Here is a 23,561-nt window from a genome sequence, read left to right as displayed (position 1 = left end):
TCCACATACTCTGTGCCTGCTCTGTATGTTGGCAGAGGACCCAGCGCACAGCAGGCCTTTGGGTGCTACTGCCATAAAATGGATCAAAGGGATTATAATGTGGGATGATCTGCGGAACTCCTTGCCTCATGATAGTCCTGCTTCAGGGCACAGGGCAGCGGGTGTTAAGAGGGAATGTCCCGTGTGGGCAGGCAGTAAGGGTCCATACCAGGGTTTCTTGCACCTGCCTCTAAAATAGCTGGTACGGGCTGTTCTTGTAGATGACCAGTTTTCCCTGTAAGGTGAGTGCTTGGGTGGCTGCCCAGGAGAGATCCAGTTGATTAGCAGAGCACCCACAGCCACCCACAGGTGGCAGCATGTGTTTCTGTTTGTGGTGTACATCCTTACACAACTTGGTGCACATAACAAAATTTATTCCACACATACACAAAGAAAATCACAGTAAACCCTGTAGAAGACCCCAGGATCTGATCTTTCACGGCAGTTCCTGCACCCTAAGCAATACCTCCCAGTTGGCCTCCTCAGCATCCCAGGAGATTCAGATGCATTTCATGGCAAATGGGGGTCAAAATCCTGAGGTGGCTTTGAAGTGTGAGGGGTCACTAGCGATTTACAGGGACCACACTTAACCTATCGCTCTTCACCTGCACGAACCTCGTAACCCAGCACCTGGCATTTTAGAGGTAACCTCCTTGATAAACCAGACGTTCAGATCTCTGAGCCAGACCTTCACCTGCTCTGAAACAGCTGAGCCCCCCCAGGACCCTCTCTCTGCTTTCACCTTCCTCTGGATAAAAGCAAACCACTGCAAACCAGGGAAGGGTTAATGGCATAGGGCTGCTTATCAGTGCGTTCCAGGAACCAGTTACTTTTTCTGGCAGTGGCTTTTGGACAGGGCTTCGGTCTGGACCATATCCAAAGACATCCCATTGCTTATGACTAAACAGCTGACTGGGCTTTCATAATAACAAATATCGTAAGGCTGAGATGGTGGGTGGGACCAGCTCTGCAGAATGAGGAGCTGTGAAAATAAAAGCCATACGGTGTTTCCACTGGTGGAAAGAGGATTCTTAAGATAAGAACATAAGGACGGTTATGTTGGGTCAGGACAATTGGCCACCTAGCCCACTATCCTGTCTTCTGACAGTGACCAATGTCATGTGTCCCAGAGGGACTGAGCAGAACAAGACAACTCTCAAGTGGTCTGTCCAGTGTCATTCAATCTCAGCATCTGGCCGTCAGTGTCGTAGGGACATCCAGAGCAGGGAGCTGCATCTCTGGCCACCTTGTCTAATAGCTATTGATGGAATGATCCTCCATGAACTTGCCTTGGTTTGTTTTTCTAAAACCCTGTGTAGTTTTAGCCTTTACAACATCCCCTGACAAGGAGTTCCACCGGTTGACACCATGATGGGTGGAGATGCCTTTTGTTGGTTTTAAACCTACTGTCTGTTCATTTCATCAGGCGACCCTGGTTCTTATGCTGTGTGAAGGAGTAGATAATAGTTCCTCGGTCACTTTCTCGACACCAGGCCTGATTTTATAGAACTCTGCCATAGAAATCATAGAAAAGTAGAACGTAAGGAACCTCAGGAGGTCATCAGGTTCAGTCCCCTGCACTCACAGCAGGGCCAAGCATCATCTAGACCATCCCTGGAGACATTTGTTTAACCTACTCTTTAATATCTCCAGTGATGGAGATTCAGCCACCTCCCCAGGCAATTTATTCCAGTGTTTAACCACCCTGACAGTTAGGAAGTTTTTCCTGTTGTCCAACCTAAACCTCCCTTGCTGCCATTTAAGCCAATTCCTCCTTGTCCTATCCTCAGAGATTAAAGAGAATATTTTTCTCCCTTCTCTTGCTAACAACCTTTTAAGTCACACTCCTTCCTCTCTCTTTTCCAAAATCAAGAGCCCCAGGATTTTTAATCTCATATGGAAGCTTAATCCTCGGATTGTTTTTGTTGTCCTTCTCCATACCTATTCCATTTCCAACTTACCTTTTTTGAAATGGTGCAACCCGAGCTGCATGCAGAATTCAAGGGGGCGAGAGAGTCAATTTAGAAAATAAAGTATTCCGTTCTCTTCGACGCATATCCCTGAAAGTAAGAAAAGGAACTCCTGAAATATGTAATTGGAAGGAAAGGACTGAGGTGTCGTGCTGTCTTCCCCACTTGATACAGGGTCCAAACATTCCACATATCAAACTGGGTGGTAGTTCTGGGTGAAAGAAGGGTCATCTGCGGGGCAGGTTCCTTTTGGTTTTCCCTACCATGCTTCATAATCTGTGCGGATTGCCAACGCCTCCCAAGACTTGTGTAGCTGCAGGTTTCTTTGTCACAAAAGAGGAGCTTTGGAAAAGAGCAGAACAAGAACCACTTGACGTTCAAATTAAGAGAAGAAAGTGGGGAGGGCTGGGCTGCATGCTCAGAAAAGCATCATCCACCATAGTCTGTCAAGCTCTCCAGTGGAACCCACCAAGAAAACCCAAAAGAGGAAGACCTCGGACAACAATAGCAAAGATCTACTGAGACTGAAGGACAATAACTGGGGTACTCCTGGGGTCAGATACAAGTTTTTTCCCGAGACAGCGAAGTAGAGGAGACTTGTAGATGGCCTATGCTCCACACGGAGTACAAGTGTTTCAGTCAAGTAAGTCAAGGGACTGAGGTAGGAGAAGGGGTCCAGGCATTTACCAAGAACTATTTCTGGGCCCTATTTCATAAAGCCTACGTTGCAGCTCTGCACTCAAGTGCACCCCAAATCACTGCTCTGCAACACATCCAAAGACACACTCAGTGGACTCAAAGCGATGAAAATTGAAATAAACACCAAAACAAAACTTTTAGACTGAGGCAGCCTGGTAAGACCTCTGCTTGATATCATTTGCCACAACAACATAAAAGAAATTCAGTGTGCCCATGAGCAGTGATTTGCAGGGTTCACAAGCCACCTTGTAGCTGCCGCATCGCACAGCTGGGGAGGGAATGCTCCTGGGTGTCCATGCTGAACTTTGGGCATGAGCTTCTGTAAAATTCCACCTTGTGCATTGAATCTAATATTAGACAATTCAGAGCAACCTGTCCCTGACCCTCCAACTCACCAACAATCTGTACATGTTACCGAACAAACTCACAGCTGGACTGTGACCTCAGCTGGGTAAAGAGCTAGGTTCGATACTCGGCTGAAGAAAGAGCTATTGGGCAACCGGTCACTGCACCAATTTGCAAACAAGGGGACCCTGAGAAGGGGAAAAGTAGGAGGCTTCTCAGTGAAAGGCAGCTCTTTCGCTTCCAGGGCGAGAAACTGCTCAGCTGCAGTCAAAGTCAATCTGGAGGAGCCCCTTTAGCTTTGCGGCAATGAGCTGATTTTTTATTGCATCTGGGTTTCATTGCATGCCATATCACCTTATTTAATTGCACCCTCCGTAACTTGCAGACTGTATTTGCATACCAGTGTGTTAGCATATGGAGTGCTTGACAGCTGTCTTAGATTTGCCAGTCCTACCAGGTGCTGAGCGCCACTCCACCTGGTAGGATTCCAACACGAGGCCTGAGAGCCAAAGTCCTCTTCTGCTGCTTGATCTAACCTTAGCCATGAGTAAGGACTGAGCTACTGTAGTAGTTGTGGGCAGGGTTCACTCTAATTTTTCCATCCACAGGTGGAGTAAACTTTGTTATGTGCACCAAGGCCCGTCTGAATGTGCACCACCAATAGAAACACATGCTGGCTACTCTGGATAGCGGTGGGCGCTCTGCTAATCAGCTGGGCAGTACCTGAATCTCACCTGGGCAGATGCCCAAGTGTTCAGGTTATAGGAAACACTGGTCACAGGTGCGGGGGAGGGAAGGGGGTCAACCAATAGAGACTGACATAACCACGCCAACTATTACACGCTCACTTGTGAGCACGCAATAGATGGAGCCAGGAATTCCCCTGGTCCTGGCTTCATCTGGCCAGTGTCTTACAGGCTAGAACAGGGGTGCACAAAGTGGCGGTGTCAGCCTCCTCAGGGGCTGGGTCTCAGGCTCAGCCACCTGGTAAAAATGTCGCAATATGTTACTGCTTTTATGTTTGTGTATTCACATTTACATCCCAATTAATAAAGTTTTTACATTCTACAGATTCTTACTCACGCCAAAAGGATTTTTTTTTTCATATGAATCCAAACAAACTTTCGATTGGTTTGGATGACATTAGACAGGTTGGGTGGTGAGAGATGCAGGGATGAACAGTGGGGCTGGACGTAAAAAGTTTGCTCACCCTGGGCAACAGCCCAATCAAGAGGTGGGAATAGGACCCAGGTTTCATGAATTGTATTTCCCTGTTCTAACATCACTGTCCTCTGAAGGGCAAGACTGAACACAGGTGCCTGATTCCTAAGCTACCTGCCACTCTAACCACTAGACATCACTAACTTCTCACAGCTGACGATAGAGCCCAAGAGTCCTGAGTTCCACGGTAAAGGCTACTTTAACCATTAGGCACAACTCCCCTGCCAGAGCAGGAACAGAACCACACAACCCTGCCGCTCAGCTCTTTTCCTCTAACCTGTCCTGCTCCCCACCTCCCCCACTCCACTCCACCCACCTCATTCCCTCACTTTGCTGAACCCACGTCAGCTCAGCTGCCAGCTCCTGTCAGCCCTGCACAGTCCTTGATTTCTTCACTGTATACCCAAGATCAAGGGGACATAGAGGAATTTTTGCCGCAAACATATTCAGCGATTTTTTTGCTGATGAGGATTCTGGAAAGCAGGGAACAGAGGGCACGCCCAGCCTGTTTTCCAAACACACTGTATACAGCCAATTTCGTGCTCTTCCTGGAAACTGGCTTTGTTAGCAAACTAATAACTAGATTCCAGGCTAGATTCCTTTCCCCGGGCTGGGATGCGTCTCAGGTTCCCCCATACAACTGCTGTGTCCTAGGTCTTGATAACAGGCTCTGGGGATGAGCCCCTGTGAAACTCAGGCCTTTGTGCCTGGCACTGGGCACCAATGTTCCCTCTATTTTTTCTATTTGCACAAAATAAATTTTGTTATGGGCAGCAAGGTATGTGCGGATGTGCACCACTAGTAGAAACACAGACTGCTGGCTGCGGGTGCTTTGCTAATCAGCTGGGCAGCACCTGAATCTGTCCTGGGCGGCCACTCAAGTTCTCAGCTTACAGAGAAGGCTGGGTGAAAGCCTGGGTGAAAGCCTGAGTGCCTGCTTGCAACAACACTACTCAAATTTGGCCCTTCTGCCAAGGAAAGGGGGAGCTGTGTGTGCAATGCATAGATAAAACGCAGGCACAGAGGCGTAAGTAGGCAGCGGAATGGACTGCAGAACCTGAAATTGCACAGCCATCCAACAGGAGACCTTGTCTCCTAGGTTAGAGGTGGAGGCCCCTTGTCCGGGGCGTCCTGTCCCTCTGGCTATAAATACAGACCAACAATCCATTGGTCTGTTACCTGCCACCAGCCTCAAATTCACTAAGATCATCCTCTTGAGTAGCCTGTGGTGGTTCCTGACGGCGTGGCAGGTTCGCCGTACCACCCCACCGCCCTTGCATTGAGATCAAATGCGTGCTGGGGGCCTGGGCTCTTCTGCAATTATCTATTAACCACTCGGCCGCCCAGGGGACAGCGCACAACAGCAGAAGCTGTCAAACAAAAAGCGGCTGTTCCTGGGAGAGGAAGCTTCTCACGGTGCGATGGGGGTATCTGCCGTCTACCTGCTGGCTGTGTTCGCATTCGGCTTGTCAGCTGTGTCTCAGGGGCAGCCACTGTAAGTAACTTCAGGGTTCTCAGGCAATGATGTGTGGGGAGCAGAATGTATGGGTGGGAATGGGGCCTTTCCTGAAAAGACCTTAGCCACGGCTCACAATAGGGAGTTGGGGAGCTGCCCTTTGTAAGCAGCCAACTTCACACCTGATTTTCAAGGGAGCGGTTCTCTAAACCCCAAGTCCTCTTATAACTGCTGAAATAACAGTTGCTATTCCAAAATAACGTTGCGAGCACCTATGCAGCAAAACTGCTGTTTCAAAATAGCGGACGGCTTGGTTCAAATTCTGTGAACCTCATTCTGCGAGGAATAGCAGAGATTTCGGAATAGGGCTGTATAGTCATGGAATAGGGGCTATTTCGAAATAAGCTATTCCAGACTAGCGTATTCCAAAATAATGCTGCTGTGTGGACATAGTATTTAGGATCAGCACAAGGAAGGCAAACTGATTTATTTGCATAATCTAGGCAGGGGACAAAGGTCTCCTGGGTGCTGCTCCAGAGTGTGGACAGCAATGTTCATGGATGTGGGATGCCTATTGACTGAAACAGGGAACAAGGAGTCAGGAGGGAATATTGTACACTCTTTGGAGCAGAGAACACTGGAGTCCTAGACCTAGCCTCAGGACAGTGAGTGAATTCTTTCCAGCAGTTACAGCACAAAGACCAGGAATCAGGACTTCTAGGCTCACCTCCTAGTTATACCACGGTCCTGTTGGGGGTGAGTCACATGACCATTCTGTGCCTTGGTTTACCCACGTGTGCAAAGTGTAGGACTCTTCCCTCTCCGTGGGGCTTGGTACCTTGGTACCCCAAGAAATGATTTACATCCATCACTGTGGTACGGTAAAAAAATGAAGCGCAGATGTTTCGGACCGTGATAAGATCTCAGAACCTTTCCTCCCCTGTCGTTATATGACTGGACTAGGAAGCTAGGTTTGAATGGTCTGTAATAGGCCCGGGCTCTGGCAGCCGCACCTGAAAAGGGCCCACCGGTGCACCGTGAGAACTGGCCATGCACACTGTGAAATCTTGTCACTTTCCCCTGGGCTGTGGTTCTTTGCAGAGGCATGGAGGTGCGGGGGTGGGGGTAGAAATTGACTACCTCCCACCAACTGGGGCTCAAGCCGCAAGGCTGCCTGAGTCCCAATTGGTGCAGGGGTTTGTCAGTCCCCGCCCCTGTAGCTCTTTGCATGAGAGGAAAAAGCTGACCCCACAGGACCCTGTTCATGCAGGGTGGCATGTAAAATGCTGCTTCCTGGGCCAATGAACTGGCGGGAAGCTCCCCCACCTCCCTGATGCAGCAAGGGGAAGGGAGGGAATCTTTTGGAGCTGTGACATGGTTTAAATGCCACATCCTGGCTCCAGTGGGCTGATGCAAAAGGGAGCCACTCATTTACCCAACATCCTTAACACGGCATTGAGCAGATTTTTAAAATGCATCTGTGCTCACTGTCTTAGATGGGGTATTCTGTGGTGGATATGAAACACTAATGCATTTGATCCTTGTTTAGCTTACTGTATGCACTGCTGTGTCACAAACCTCTTTATTTATATGGGCTATGGTTACAGTCTTACTAAATGTGACATTTATATTCAATTGATTCAGCTGAAAAACATGGGTGTGCCATGGGATTTCTCTGTCTCATTCAAGTGTGCCAGGTTACCGAACAGGCTGGGAACCACTAGTATAGGGGACAGACTCCAGATAACTCCCTGTTGATGCTTCTGGGAAGGAAGCTGGCAGCGTCTTACCCACTGTAAACACAGCTGTTCAGAACAGGAAGTGAAAACAAATTCCTTATTCCGAGGGAGCTGCAGGAGGAAGTGAGGGAGCAAAAATCATACTCAAAGGGGACAGTGAGACAAACATCCCGACTCTTGTGAAAGTGGCACTGTATCGGCAAATGCTACAAAGGGATCAGCCCCTCCCTCGGGTTTCAGCCTTTTCCTCATTCTCTCAGCAGCACAGCGTCCCTGTAGCCGGTTCAGGGCTCCCGGAGGGGCTCTTGCCCTTCTGGGTCAGTGGGCAGCCGTCCCACCCCAGTGCCACGAATGGCCAAACAACCCCCAAGTCACTCATTCGGGGGAGGTCCCACCTTGCCTCAGGTGGGTGAGGGGCAATAGTTCAAAGCCCCCGGCCTTCCCTCAGGCAGGGGCTGGGGGAAATTAGCTCCAGACAGGGCCCAGCCCTAGGTCAGGGCGACAGCAAACCCACAGTCCTCGGCAGCCCCTGGCCTAGCTCAGGGCAGGGCAGCAAACAAACACACTCTGCCCAGGCTGGCAGGGAGGGGGGGAGACGGCCACCCAGCCAGGGGTAGTGGGGGGGACGTGGGCCCACCCGCTCCACCACATCCCAGCCCAGGGACCCTGGTCACAGCCTGCTGTGTGGGTCAGCCGGGAAACCGCACTGCAACACGCTGCCCAAGGACCCGTAACGGCCCGTCCTACCCGCCGGGCCACTCCTGGCCTCCCCGGCACATACCCCAAGTCCACCCGATGCCTCAGGGCTCGCGGGGTATCAGGTCCGGCTGGCCCGATCCAGGCCTGCGCGGCCCCCCAGTTCAGCCGCCTCAGGGTGCAGGCTGAGGGAGGTGCTCTGATGGGTCCTCAGGATCCAGCTAGCCTTCTCCAGGCCGCAGGGTCGGCTGAGTTCCCCACGGCAACCGGGTTGGCAAAGGCCCAGGCAGCCTGGGCCGGGCCGGGCCGGGCCGGGCCGGGCCTCAGCCGGTCCGCCACCTCCCAGGCTGGGCACCCAGAGCCATCCTGTGGCCCCTCTAGAGGCTCAGCCCCTACTGAGTCCTCAGCCTGCGCTTTTATAGGCCTGGCCCCACCTCCTGACTTCCAGTCAGGTGACTGGGAGGGGCCAGGTGCTATACAAAATGGCTGCCAGAAGGGGTCCTCCCTGTCTGGGTAGTGGGGTGGCCGTCATGTCCCACTTCAGTCCCCTTGAGGAGAACACCACCTGCTGCATCTCTTCCCCTGCTCACTGGCATTGTATCGGGGACTGTGAGGTCCACACTGTATTTCAAGGTTCACGCCTTATTGTTTGGGGCAGTGCTGGTCCAGAGGCTGCGTGATGCTCCCTGTTGGCCCCCTACAAGGCTGGCTTGGGTCCTTCCCTGCACCCCTACCCTAAATGTTCCTCCAGGTGTGTGCAACAGTTTGGGGACCGCTGGTCTAATGAGCCATTAAAACCATTTCCTAGAGAAACCTGGATCTTCTCCCATCCAATACCCAGCCATCAGGTCCTGGCTGCTCAGCTTCTGATGCCACCTGAGCTGGCTGTTCAAGGTAGCCGGAGTCGACCCAGGCACAGAGGGCTGGTGTTTGGCTGAGGGCTCTACCATCTCATCCCTTCCCTTCTCAGATACACGCTGATCGCCCCCAGCGTCCTGCGCGTGGAGAGTGAAGAGATGGTCATAGTGGAAGCTCACGGCCACCCGAGCCCAATCGAGGTGACCATCACCGTGTTCAACTTCCCCCTGAAGAAGAGTGCCTTGGTTCAGACCACCATCAGCCTGAACCCTGGGAACGGCATGATGAACTCTGCCAAAATAAAGGTGGGACTGGAAGGAGACCCAGCTTATTCGGGAGCAAAGTCTGTCCTCTCTCTTATGAGATGGTAACTCAGAAGAGAACGGGATGTTTTGAGGGACTGGTCATGTCATAGCAACCTTTCCCTCTGCAAACCAGGGGGAACCTTTTCCAAAGCACCTAAGAGACCTAGGGGATGGGGAGGACAGAGTGGGTCATGGCAGAGGCTTGACCTCTCATATCTGCAAGGGGTGCTGTATGGCAGACCACAAGGGGCTGTAGAAGCCTTATAGAGGTCAAATACACTGAGAACTGGGTGAATGTGTTTCTGTTCCCTGCATTTAAAGGAAAAAAAAAACTTCAGGATCACTAAAAGCCGGCCTGCAGCATCAAGCTAATTAAACACCTGCATGGAATCATAGGGTTGGAAGAGATTGCAAGAGGTTTTCAAGTCCAACCCCCTGCTCAAAGCAGGACCAATCCCAACTGAATCATCCCAGCCAGGGCTTTGTCCTGCTGGGACTTAAAAAAAAGAAAAAACCCTCTAGGGATGCAGATTCCACCACCTCTATAGGTAGCACATTCCAGTGCTTCATCACTGTTTTTTCCTACTATCCAACCTACACCTTGTCCACTGCAACTTGAGACATTTGCTCCTCGTTTTGTCACCTGTCACCATTAAAACCAGCCTCTCTACACCCTCTTTGGAATCCCCTATTGGGTAGTTGAAAGCTGCTTTCAAATCCCCCCATCTCCCTTCTCTTCTCTAGACTAAATAAGCCTAAAACCCTCAGCCTCTCTTCATAAGTCATGTGCTCCACTCCCCTCATCACTTTTGTTGCCCTCTGCTGGACTCTTACCAATGCATCCACATCTTTTGCTCCAGAATAGGAAACAATATTCCAGATGTGACCTCACCACTGTCAAATGCAACGGCATAATCATTTCCCTAGATCTGCTGGTAATGCTCCTACTAATGCAGCCCAATATGCCCTTAGGCTTCTTGGCCAGAAGGGCACATTATTGACTCATATCCAGCTTCTCATTCACTATAATACCCAGGTCCTGCAGCCAGTTAAGGCAGGGAGGCTTTCCTTTAAATGGGTCCCCTTGGGTAAAGGATAGGGAATGAAAAGAGGAACGGACCAGAAAGTGATGTTGGAGAACTGAGATGTGGAGCAAAAGGGAGCCTCAGGCAGGTACCAGGGAGAAGGTGCTAGAGAGAAGCGGTGGGAGAAGAGGCCCAGGGAAAGGCTGCTGTGACTGGAGAAGATGAAAAGCCCCATCAGCCGCCTCTATGTAGAGTCCCTGGGATGGAGCCCAGAGTAGTGGGTGGGCCTGGTTCCCCTCACCCTGCCCCGGAGAGCTACCCCAGGAGAAGGACAGAGCACCAGGGCCATTTGAGGGGTCTTGCCCCATAGTAGTAACTTGCCTGTGATGAGAGCGGCTTGGTAAGCGGAGACTCTTGACGCTGGAAAGACCTGAGGCAGTAGGAGGGTCACTGTGAGCCTTTGAGGTACGTAAGAAAAGCTGTCAGGAAGCCTGGGACCCAGAGGGCACAACTCATGCTGTGCCATAGCTGGTGTTACTCGTGGTGTACACCAGTCCCTCGCTTCCCAGTTCTGCCAATGGCTCTAAAGTCTCCATAACTGAGAGTTTGGGTCATGAGGAATGATCTTCTGTAATACAATGATGCTTCCCCATTCAGGTTCCTGCTCAGTCACTGCTAAAGGATGCTCATAAGAAACAATATGTTTACCTCCAAGCCAAGAGCAGCCTGTTCACCTTAGAGAAGGTGGTTCTGGTTTCATTCCACACTGGCTACGTCTTCATCCAGACAGATAAGACCATCTACACGCCTGGATCTACAGGTCAGTCCCAGCTAGGCCTCACCCAGCTTCACCTGGCTGGGGCTTTGCTGACTCCATTCTTCCTTTTGTGTGAGCATCTAAACACGTGGGTCAACATTTTCAGAAGCGGCTGCCAATTCTGAGCACCTCCATTTATTGGGTTACTATCTCCCCCGCCCCAACTTCCCAATGGCCTGGGTTTCAGAGGACTGAATTCAGTGGGGTGGTATGGGCAAAGAACATAGTAGAAAAAGCCACGCCTAATGCACAACAAGAAACCAGAGGAGTTATGCTATGTATTCTGGAGTGCCGTCAGATCTATGAACTATGTTCATACAAACAGGCCGTTCTCATTTAGAGAGGAATACTGTAACTACAAACCACACATGAACAAAGATGGAAATTAGCCCTTGGAAGGGTAGCACAAAATCAAAGCTTAAGATTCTTGTTTCCTTTCTAAAAAGGGGCTCATGCCTTTGAACAGTGCAGATGATTAAGCATTGGAAGTGGCTGATTCGCCATCTCTCGATGCCTTCAGATAGGGTTACCCTATTTCAAATTCCCAAACATGGGACCCTGCTAGGGGAAAGTGGCCACTGAAGGGGTACAGCAGCCACTGCTCTCTGGCTGGCCAGCTCTAAGGGCCACACCACCACCAGTGGAGATGTACATGGGGCAATACCATACCAGGCCCCTTCTACACAATCCATTCTTACATGTGCAGGCAGCAGAGCCTCCCTTGGTGCCCAAGGGCTGGTTCTGGCAGCAACCACTCGGGTCAGAGACCTCCTGGACTACAACAGGGGTAGCTGGGTGGATCCCTGGGTGTTCAGCCGCTGCATAGGGCTCTCCACCATCCATACCCTCTGCGTGTACTCCAGGACGTATGAGCGGCATTGCTGCGTCCCTTGCTCATCCTCCTAGAGTGAACCATGCAGGAGGGCATGCCCTACCTGACCCCTCACTGCAACTCCTCTGGCCCCAGTTTTGGGGCCTCAGTTCTGTGAGCTTCCTGGTCTCCTGCCCCTCATAACCCGAGCCAGCTGCATGAATTGCAGCTCGGCTGCTTTCGAACCACACCCAGGAAACATCTATACATACACGTGCTCCACACAGTCCATCTCCTCACCCTCGAGTCCTGCCCTGATATTAAATGATAAGGCTACTTCACACCATGAGAGGGTGAGGAGTCCTGGTGTGCCAGCCTATATTCCAGCCTGGTCCCAAGGACCACGAGAGATATCAGTTGGCAGCCCCTTCATAGAACCATGAGCATTGATGTGTACCTGACATGGTTCACCTCCATCCTCAACTCCTGCCCCTTCTCAGGCATGAGAAAAAACCTGGTGCATGCCTACCTTGAGTTCACCAGGCTGCAGCCCCTGTTCCAGCTCCTCTAGAACCTCCTCCTGAGGCTCTGGCTGCACTTCTCCCCTCACCTGTTCCTCTTTGCACACACCATCCGTGGCCCCACAAAGTCACGAGACCTCCTCGTCCACCTCCTCCTGGCCCTTGCCAAAGTGGTCATCTACAGCACCAGGAGGATGGACGAGGTGGTGCTCTGTGACTGTGGGGTCTACTTCCGTTTCTCTCATGTGTCACGCCTCTGGGTAGAGTTCCACTGGGTGGCCTCCACTGGCTCCCTAGACAGCTTGATGGAGCAGTGGGCGCTGTCCGGGGTTCTCTGCTTGGAGTCCCCTTCCAGTTCCATCATTTAAACCTACAGCCTGCACCACCTATCCCTGTTTGTCCTTAGTTGTTCCCTGGCATCAGCTGATGCTGGGTCTAGGAGCCCCTCCCATCAGGCCCAGGGAGGGGCCTTAGCAGTGGGTGGAGCTAGGCCTGCCCATTGCTACCAGCACTCAAGAAAAAAAATGGATGCCTGATCAGCAGCTGCTGCTGTCCGGCTGCCCAGCTCTGAGGGCAGCCCAGAAATCAGGGTGACACGACCAAGCCATGGGCAGTGCTTCAGATTTCAAAAATCTCCCAGAACGGAGATCAGAGGATGAAAACAAGGGTCACATCCCAGAGAACCTGGATGTGTGATAGCCCTGTCTTCTGATCCAGATGGGTACCAGGCTCGAGTTATCAGGGTCACTACCAGGATAACTGAATGAAAAGCAATGGCCTGTGTAATACAGAAAGTCAAGCGACAAGTCCCAGCTCCCCGCTCTGTCTCCTGCAGCATCTCTTCACTGCAAAACCAACTTGAATGTTGTTCCCAATTTCAGCCCCTCCAGCGTGGTAGGTTGTTAACTGGAGTCAGCCCGGCCATACAGGGCAGAGCTTGTCAGCTGCTAACATGGCCACTCTGGAGTGTGGCCTCCAGGTAATACCTGTTGAATTCTGCTAGTCCTCCAGTGCCTTCCCATAATACCTGTCCAGAAGGAACAGCCAACTTCTCCCATGACTCAGTAGGAAGCTGTAGTTTAAATGAAACAGTCCTCCTGGATTTTGTGTCCAATTCAGACAGGCTGGTGAGGAAGTTGATAATTTTTTAACCAGTTCCACCTCAGTCCCCAGCTGGTTGTAGCTCCACCATTATAAAGGTGCATTGTATGGGCAGCATTCCCTGTAAGCTGAGCGCTTGGGCAGCTGCCCAGGAGCAATATAGGTGCCACCCAGTTGCTTAGCCGCGCACCCACAATAACCCTAGCCAACAGCATGTGTTGCTAGTGGTGGTGCGCATCCCGAAATGCCTTGGTGCACATAACAAAATTTATTCCACCTGTGGGTGGAAGAAGTTTGAGGGAAGCCTGCATATGGGTCTAACTGATTCCCCATCTCATTGGGAACAGTGCTAAGCACTTCTTTGCGGCTAGATCTGCCAAACTGTGCTACAGCTTTTATTGTGGCAGAAAAGGGAATGGGTTTTAACTTTTGTGTGTGGACCAGTTTGAAATGAAGCAGACCCGTCCAGGCTTAGCAGGTTGCTGGGCTGGCTCCAACAGTCCCTGGATGTGCCCCCTCCTGCCTGCCAGATGCGAGGAGTCAGACCAGATGAGTGTCTCTCAGTCAATGGGTTGTGTGACACCCCACCATGCCATGCTGAAAATGTTCTAATTTGGGGGCAAAGGGAATCTGGTTCCTCCACTCCCTTAGTCCCCTTCCCCGGCAAGGTCAAGTGTTCTCTATCAGCCTCTCAAAATACACCCACCAATCAGTTTCGCAGCTTGTATTTTGATCAATGGTCAATGTAATGGGCTGAGGGTCGTGGTGGGGACCTCAGAGCTGGACAGGCCAAACAGTTCCTTCTAGCCTTAATATCTGATAGATGTCATTGCTAGTTCCTGAGCTTGATCCCTTTGTTGACCTGGCCCATGTCGACTGACTGCCCCATCTTTCTCTTTCTGTAGTGAGGTACCGGCTTTTCACAGTGGGCCACATGCTGGACCCCAACTTGAAGGTGGTATCTGTGGAGTTCATGGTAAGATGCTTTCTTTTTACCTAGCCTTCCTCCCCTGCACATCTCTCTACTCCATAGAATCCTAGGGCTGGAAGAGACCTCAGGAGATCATCGAGTCCAACTTCCTGCTAAAAGCAGGACCAATCCCAGCAAAATCAGACCAGTCAGGGCTTTGTCAAGCTGGGACTGAAAGACCTGTAGGAAAGGAGATTCTACCACTTCCCTAAGTAACCCATTCCAGAGCTTCACTGCTCTCCTACGATGTGTCTACACGGTAAAGTTATTTCGGAATAATGGCGGCTATTCTGAAATAATGACAGAGTTGCATCTGATGAAGCAGGTCTTTGCCCTCAAAAGCTTATGCTCCAAAATATCTGTTAGTCTATAAGGTGCCACAAGACTTTTTGTTGTTTTCGAAGCTACAGACTAACACGGATACCTCTGTGATACTTGAGAGATGGCCGTGTTAGTCTGTATACTATCAAAACAAAAAAGCAGTCGTAGCACTTTAAAGACTAACAAAATAATTTATTAGGGGATGAGCTTTCATGGGACAGACCCACTTCTTTAGATCATAGCCTTACCAGAACAGACTTAATATATGAAGCACAGAGGTCCAAAAATTGTTATCAGAAAACTGATTTGTCAATCTTTATAACAATATTTGGGCCTCTGTGCTTATATAAATTGAGTCTGTTCTGGTAAGGCTATGATCTGAAGAAGTGGGTCTGTCCCATGAAAGCTCATCACCTGATAAATTATTTTGTTAGTCTTTAAAGTGCTGCATGACTGCTTTTTTATTCTGAAATAACTTTGTGAGTGTCTACACAATGTAACCGCTATTTTGAAATAAGTTTGAAATAGCAGGTGGCTTATTCTGAATTTGGTAAACCTCATTGTATGAGGAACAGAGCCTATTCCAAAACAGATATTTCAGAATAGGGTATGTATAGACAAGAACAGCTATCATGCATCCAAGGGCTCTAATCCGAAATAGGCTCTATTGTGTTTGGATGCTCTATTTCAAAATAGCCAAGCTCTATCTGGAAACCCTTATTGTGTGTAGTATCAGAGGGGTAGCCATGTTAGTCTGTGTCTTTGAGAACAACAAGAAGTCCTGTGTCAACTTACAGACTAACAGATATTTTGGAGAATAAACTTTTGTGGGCAAAGACCCGCTTCATCAGAAGCTCTTCTGGGAAATCTCTTTGAGTGTGTCTACACAAGCCCCCTCCTTTCAGAAGGGGCATGTAAATGAGGGAGTTCATAAGATGCTAATGAGACCATGAATATGCATTGCCTCATTAGCATAACTGAGGCCATGGTGATTCAAAAGTGCTGCTTTCGAATCATGCGCCGCCTGTGTAGCTGGGGGCCTTTTGAAAGGACCCCCCAGTCTTCAAAAGCCCCTTCTTCCCATTTGGTTTTAGGAAGAAGGGGCTTTTGAAGACTGGGGGGTCCTTTTGAAAGGCCACCCCCCGGCTACACAGGCGGCGCGCGATTCGAAAGCAGCACTTTCCAATTGCCGCATCCACCATTATACTAATGAGGCACTGCATATTCATGGCAGTGCCTCATTAGCATCTTCCGAACTCCCTCATTAATATGCCCCTTCCAAAAGGAGGGGACTCCTGCAGACACCCCTTTCCAGAATAGCTTATTTCGAAATATTGCTGCTGCGTGGACAGCCCAAGTGCAGGGGTCAGCAACCAAAATAGCACAAAGAGGCATTTTTTCAAATTTGGTAAAAAACTCAATAATTGAAGAGCCACAATGCATGTGAATACAAGACAGTCCTTAATAAATAAGGTCAACCCGTACTTTTAGTAACCTCTATTTTAAGAACAGCGCACACACAATGATTTGTAATACGCTACATTTACTGCGACATTCGCAAACTATTTCCTGACACTTCACATGTGTGTATTTGTACCACTGTCTTCCTGACTTTCACTCCCGCACCCGCTTTAATTCTGCCAATTTTACGGCATGTTTAATTTCAGTTTTATTTCTTAAAATGTGCATTGCCCTTCACAGCAGGACAGCCCCAAGCTGCCTTTTCCTTTTCAAAATTGAGACTTTATTAGCAACTCAATCAAAACACAGACACAGTACCATATCCCACAATGCACTGCACTTATTAAAGGGGGACTTATCCATGTTTTGAGCTCACATATCATTTGCTATTCAGATCTGAGTTGGACTCATTGTTGGGCTTTTAGACGTTTATCAAAAGTAATCCAGCAGGCGTTTTTATACTGTGCAATTATAGCCTTGAGAGCCGCAAAGAAGTCCTTAAAGAGCCGCATACAGCTCTGGAGCTGCGGTTGCAGACCCTTGCTCTAGTGAAATAAATGTTTCTAATATCCAACACAGGCCTCCTCCCACTGCAGCCTGAGACCATTGCTCCTCGATCCGTCATGTGCCATCACTGAGAACAGCTTCTCTCCATCCTCTTTAGAACCCCCCTTCAGGTAGTTAAGGCTGCTCTCAAATCCCGCCTCACTCTTCTGTAGATTAAATAAGCCCAGATCCCTCAGCCTCTCCTTGTAAATCGTGTGCTCCAGCCCATTCATCATTTTTGTCGCCCTCCGCTGGACTCTCTCCAGTGCATCCACATCTTTTCTGTAATGAGGGGAGCCCGGAACTGGACGCAGTACTCCAGAGGCAGCCCCACCAATGCCTTTTGTGGAGCAGTCCTTCCTTGCACCAGCAAGTCTGGAGAAAGTGCTACAATCTCATGTCACAGGGTGGCTGGCCCTTTAAGGGAAGTTAGACCCAGCTCTCCTTTAGACTAACCGGCTGTGTCCCAGCTGATGCCCCGAATCAGGTGATAATGTGCAGGTCTTGTGCTCCAGTAGATGCCAGCAAGAAGCTCAGATGAGAGGGAGGTCTCTGGGTGGGCTGCAACAGGAGACCCTGGGTCAGGGAACGGACACAGGACCAGACTCCCTGCTTCCCAGCAAGGCAAAAAAGCAGGGTGGAGACAGCTGCGGCAGAGGCAGGGAACAGGCCCCTGTTCTGGTTGAACTGTGGATAAAACATAAATCTGTCCCTAGGGAAAGGGACTGAAATACTGGCCCTGGTGGGAGGTTCTTGGATGTAGCTAACTGGTGAGTTGGCCTGGTCTGTGACTGGGGCTCCTAAGGCACTACCGTAATGCACCTAGTAAACATACAGCACCTTGCACAGTGGTTTCACACTGATTGCTTCTGGTACTTGGTTTCAGAACCCCGATGGGATTATTGTAGAGAAGGACCTGGTGTCCTCGGCTGACCAAGGCGGCATCATCTCCAGGAGCTACAAGATCCCCGATATCGTGAAGTAAGCCATCACAGCCATGGGAGGCTGATGTTTCTAAGATCTTAATGTGTGAGCTTCTGTTTCCTGAGCTACAGTTTCTGAGCCAAGGCTGCAGCAAGCACCTCAGTCTCTGTGTGTCCTCACCAGGGTTCCCTGGGAACCGTGCACTTGTGCGGCTGCTCATGAGAGCCAAATGCTGCCCAGCTGATGAGCAGAGTGCCCACAGCTGGGCTTTTTGTTCCTGTGGGTGGTACACATAAAATTGTTCCACCCACGGACGGAAAAAATTGGAAAAGACCTTAGGAGGTCATCGAGTTCAGCCCCCAGCCCAAAGCAGGACCAACCCCCAACTAAATCATCCCAGCCAGGATTTCATCAAGCTGGGACTTAAAAACCTCTAGGGAAGGAGATTCCACCACCTCTCTGGGTAACGCATTCCAGTGCTTCACCACCCTCCTGGGAAATAGTTTTTCCTAATATCCAACCTGCACCTCCCCCACTGTATTTTGAGACCATTTCTCCTCGTTTTGTCATCTGCCACTACTAAGAACAGCCTCTCTCCATCCTCTTTAGAGCCCCCCTTCACGTGGTGGAAGGCTGCTATCAAATTGCCCTTCACTCTTCTGTACACTAAATAAGCCCAAACTCCTCCACCTCTCCTCATAAATCAGGTGCTCCAGCCGCCTAATCATTTTTGTTGCCCTTTGTGGGACTGTCTCCAATGCATCCACATCTTTTTGTAATGGGGGGCCCATTATAGGACACAAAACTCCAGATGTGGCCTCACCAGTGTCGAATAAAGGGGAATAATCACTTCCCTAGATCTGCTGGCAATGCTCCTCCTAATGCCAAAATCTAAAATCTGCACACGGATGGAAAATATTAGAGAAACCGTTAGTCCTCACCACCCCAAGAGGGGGATAAAGTGCCACACGGAGTGGACATGGTTTAGACACTAAATGGGAGTGGCTTTCACACGTCAATGTTCTGAGGTGCGTTTCTCATAGTTTACCAATGAATCTTCTATGCACCAGTCTCCATTTTTTATTTTTGTCTATCAAGGTTTTTTTTCTTTAATGTCATACGTTCCAGTTTAGTGGGACCGCAGTTTGAAGTTTTAAAGGAGGCCTCTATTTATTTGTGAGTTCCCCCACTCCTCGGATGTGACTGCATTGTGATCATCATAAAGCACCCCCGCAGGAGATATTAAAGTATTAATATTTTCATTTTACAGATGGGGAAACTGAGGCCCAGAGAGGTTTTTTTTTAAGGTTCATTTAATTTTTCAGCTGATCAGCACCCATCTGATGCTAGCATGGCTAGTTTTTATCAAAAAAGCCCAGGACAAGTTGGCTCTAAATGGGAACAGGGCTCAGCTGGAAAGTCTGCTCCTTGGGGACTTGAACAAGGTCACGCAGGAGTCTGTAGCAGGGCTGGGTATGGGACTCAGGAGCCCCCCTCCCCTCCAGAGCTGGGTTAGAACACAGCAGTCTGACTTCCACAGCCCGCACTTTGCTATCTACTAAAACCCCTTCCCCTCCAGATCCATCATAGAACCCAGCTTTTGTGGCTCCCAGCCCCTTCAACCTGTTAGCCCAAACTCCCTTCCCAGAGCTGAAGAAGTACCAAAGGAGTCCAGACTTCCAGCCCACTGCTCTAACCAGTAGAGACCACTGCCCTCCCAGAACTAGAAAAAGAAGACCAGTCTCCTGAGTCCCAACCTGGTGCTTTAGCGCCGATAACATACTGCACGTACCTGATTGAGCTCAACAGCGCCTACTCTCCACCAAGTGACCTGGGCTTGTGTCTTGCAGCAGCGGTGTGTGGAAGATTGTCTCTAAGTACGAGCATGCCCCTCAGGAGACCTTCACTGCGGAGTTCGAAGTCAAGGAATACGGTACCTGCCCCGAACAAGAGGGCTGTTCCTTGTCGCCACTGAAGGGCTGCCTGGTTTGGGGATCCAGGAAGCATGTCTGTCCCTTCCATGCCATCCTCCTGAGCACAGTGGGGACAAGTTTGGGGGAGATCCATAGGACAATGTAGAAGCCTCCTGGGGCACTGAGCAGAGGGGGAGTTTTGTGGCTCAACGCTATGGGCTGACCAGGACGAGAGGCCCAAGGATGGCCTGAGTTTTGGGCTGCACGCTGGTTGTGTAGGGCCTCAGTCCGTCCATCCTTCTAGATGGCTTCTTTCCAGGGAGAAGAGAGAGGACAGGGATGTGCTAGGAGCCACAAATGCTCCCCAGTTACAGCTGCAGTAGCTGGATGTAAAATTAGCCCCTGCTGGGCTTGCACCTCCCTGATCAAAAGGGGAGAAGAGTATTCCAGGAAAAAAGGTTGATCTAGCTGCAGAAGATCAACAGTCCAAGAGGAGTCACCTCTGAGAGGCAAGCTTCTCCCCTCCCAAGGGCCTGCTGTCAACATCCTGATAGACCCAGCCCTTGGGATGTCCAACTGCACCCCCACCTCCTGAATCCCTTCCTCAAGCCCATCTCTCCATGGCTTTTGGCCACCAGCTGCTTCCTGGGGGTCTCTTCCTCCCCCATTGTGTACCTTGGACCCTTTCCTCTCCTGGGCCTGCCCTGCCCTGTGGGGTTGTGACCACCACCCTGATAGCTGCATGCCCTCAGGGGATTGTTGGTATGTCTGCAATCTTTTGCAGTGCTGCCCAGTTTCGAAGTGATCCTGGAGCCCTCCCAGAAGTTCTTCCTTGTGGACCAGAATGAGCTTAGTGTGGACATAACAGCCAAGTGGGTGCCATATCTTTCTCTTGCGTGTTTTTGCTATGGGTCTGTGCTATGGGGTAGTTTTCTGGGGCTTAAGCGTTAAGTATAATCACCTGAGCTAAGAGCTGGTTCACAACCTGATCTGTTCTAAGCTGAAGTCATTGGTGTCTCCAAATACCTGCTGTTGCCTTACGTAACCCACTTAAAAACATAAGAACGGCCACACTGGGTCAGACCAAAGGTCCGTCTAGCCCAGGATCCTGTCTTCTGACAGTGGCCAATGCCATGCGCCCTCGAGGGAATGAACAGAAGAGGCAATCATCAAGTGATCCATCCCCTGTTGCCCGCTCCCAGCTTCTGGCACACAGAGACTAGAGATGCCATCCCTGCCCGTCCTGGCTCATAGCCATTGATGGGCCAACCCTCCATGAATTTGTCTAGTTCTTTTTTGAACCCTGTTAAAGTCCTGGCCTTCACGACATTCTCTGGCAAGGAGTTCCACAGGTTGACTTTGCGCTGCATGAAGAAATACTTTCTTTTGCTTGTTTTAAACTTGCTATTTATTACAGGTTGAACCTCTTTAATCCAGCACTCTCTCATCCGGCAACATCCATAATCCAGCATGATTTTAGTTAGCCAGACAACCACTTATCATGGGTGGGGCCAACTTTCCCATGGTCCCATAAAGTTTTCCAGCCACCAGGCCTGGCTCTCAATGTTCCCAGCTGTTATTCAGCTGTAATTTATCCTTAAATGTCTTCTAAGAGCCCAGTCAGCAGTGGAAGTGTTGGTAATGCTGCTAGACAATATTCACCTCCTGTGGTCTGGCAAATTCTCTCATTCTGCACCGGTCATGTCCCGAGGGTGCTGGACTAGAGAGGTTTAACCTGTACTTTCAACTGGTGACCAACTGGTGACCTTATTTCTTCCTTTAGTGAAGTCCATTGGTGACCAGCTGTGTTTCCCCTAGGGGCTGTGTCACATAAGTGGATAACAGCCTACTACCGCTGTCACTGAATGGAGTTACTTCTTCTGCTCAAATGGTTCAGGCTTTGTGAGGTGGTTGAGGCTCACCTGCCCCTCTGTGCCTCAGTTTCCCTTATCCATTAAATAGGATTGATGTTGAGTATTTTCTCTCCCTGTTTTCCACACAGGTTCTTGTACGGGAAGCCAGTTCAAGGCCAGGCCTATGCGCTCTTTGGAGTGATGGTGGATAATGAGAAAAAGAGCATTGTGAACTCACTCAACAAAATTCCGGTGAGAATTCTGCCCCTGAGCTTAGCTTCCTGGCTGTGATGCACCCTAACCCTAACCCTGGTGTTAGGGAACCCTAGGGTTGGGGAGCCTAGTGGAAGGGAGTGCTTTTCAGGGTATTTGCTTTGCTTTCGGAGCCTGAAACAAGAGGGCAAACAACAGAGAGAGTTTGGATCTATATCCATATATAACAAATATCCCATATCTGGAAACACAGAACATATGGGGGGAAAGGGGGAAATAGGTAGCAATCAATATAAAATAGAAGTTATGGAGTATAGACAACTGATAAGGAAAGCTAAAGACAACTGGGAAAACTCCATGGCTGGCAGAGCTAAGAACAATAATGAAGGTTTTTAAGTATATTAAGAACAAAACTATTGTGGCAATGGTACAGTCCCATTACTAGATGCAGACAATAAAACTGAAAGAAGGAAAGAGAGAGGCCAGGTGACTGAAAAGAACTATTTTCTTGTCAATTTCAGATCAGGGACGGCAAAGGCTGTGCTAAGCTAACCAAAGAAATGTTGCTTAGCAGGTTCCCCAACCCTAGCAACCTTCTGGGATACTCCATCTACGTGACAGTGACTGTACTGACCGACACAGGTGACGGACACAGAGAATTGCTGGGTTTCTAGACCTGAGCAGAACTCAAGTGATACAGAGTTAACCTCAGCAGGCTTGGCCCATGGCTGTTACCTTCTTGTATCTCAGTGCCTCTGACAGCAGGGCAGGGGAAGCACAAGGGTGGGGTTTGCTTTGTATCCCAAGAACAGGAAAACACACAGGATCTTCCTCATCGCTGTTGTGTTTCAGACCTCAGAATTCCTATTCTGTGTATTACAGCAGAGCCCCAGCTGAGATCAGGGCCCCATTGTGCCAGGAGCTGCAGAGACATGGAGAGACAGACCCTGCCCCAGCTGAGCTCAGGGTCCTGTTGTGCCATGTACTGTGCAGACACAGCAAGAGCCAGCTGAGATCAGGGCCTCCTGGGCTGCACAGAGGCACAGTCCCTGCCTTGAAGAGCTCATAGTCTAACAGGCAAAGGACATAGCAGGCTGTGCTGGGTTTCAGAGCAATACAGAGACATGCTCAAGGTCATGTGCAGAAGGCAGAGCTAAAGCCAGGCACCGAATCCCCTGAGACCCAGCCCAGCCATCACCTCACGCCCAACCGTCTTTTTCTTTTCCTTCCCAAGGGAGCGACATGGTGGAGGCTGAGAAATCCGGGATCCGCATTGTGTTCTCTCCCTACAAAATCCTCTTCACCAGGTCGGCTGCGTACTTCAAGCCCGGGCTGCCCTTTACGCTGGTGGTATGTTCAGCCGGCGGGATTTCACATGTGCAACCTGCCCTTCCGGCCTGATGGCTCGTTAGTCACAACAGCTCGCAAACGGATCTGCACGCCATTCGAGAGCAGGCCTGCTTAGCTGCCTCCCAGTGTACAGCGTGAAAGCCGGAGCGCCCGCTAGTTCTTTATATCCATGGGTGGAATAAATTTTGTTAGGTGCACCAATAGGGAGATGATGCACAACGTGGAAGTGAAGTGCGGCACGGAGGGAATATGCAATGCATCCCCCCATGTTGGTGCACTTAACAAAATTCATTCTACACCTAGATGATGGGTGGCAGGGGTGGGGTGAGGGGTTTGGAGTGAGGGGGTGCTCAGCATTGGGGAGATGAGGGTGCCGGCTGGGGGTGCAGGCTCTGGGGTGGGGCTAG

The 23,561-nt window shown here is 50.1% G+C and overlaps 1 protein-coding gene across 1 annotated transcript in view; it reads left to right on the top strand.

Moving 5' to 3' along the window:
- Positions 1-5,641: 5,641 nt before the first annotated feature.
- Positions 5,642-23,561, top strand: part of LOC142003465 (venom factor-like) — a 68,072-nt gene continuing 50,152 nt past the window's right edge. Inside the window, exons 1-10 of the mRNA XM_074980423.1 lie at positions 5,642-5,769; positions 9,136-9,328; positions 11,011-11,173; positions 14,509-14,579; positions 17,788-17,882; positions 19,676-19,758; positions 20,523-20,610; positions 21,741-21,843; positions 22,326-22,446; positions 23,039-23,154. Of these exons, the coding sequence (XP_074836524.1) occupies positions 5,696-5,769; positions 9,136-9,328; positions 11,011-11,173; positions 14,509-14,579; positions 17,788-17,882; positions 19,676-19,758; positions 20,523-20,610; positions 21,741-21,843; positions 22,326-22,446; positions 23,039-23,154 (1,107 nt within the window). The 5' untranslated portion in view covers positions 5,642-5,695. The remainder of the gene's footprint in view (positions 5,770-9,135; positions 9,329-11,010; positions 11,174-14,508; positions 14,580-17,787; positions 17,883-19,675; positions 19,759-20,522; positions 20,611-21,740; positions 21,844-22,325; positions 22,447-23,038; positions 23,155-23,561) is intronic.

Source organism: Carettochelys insculpta, chromosome 29 (assembly GCF_033958435.1).
Source record: "Carettochelys insculpta isolate YL-2023 chromosome 29, ASM3395843v1, whole genome shotgun sequence".
NCBI lineage: Eukaryota > Metazoa > Chordata > Testudines > Carettochelyidae > Carettochelys > Carettochelys insculpta.
The sequence above is the reverse complement of the archived record's forward strand: the minus strand, read 5'-3'. Positions and strand labels throughout refer to the sequence as shown.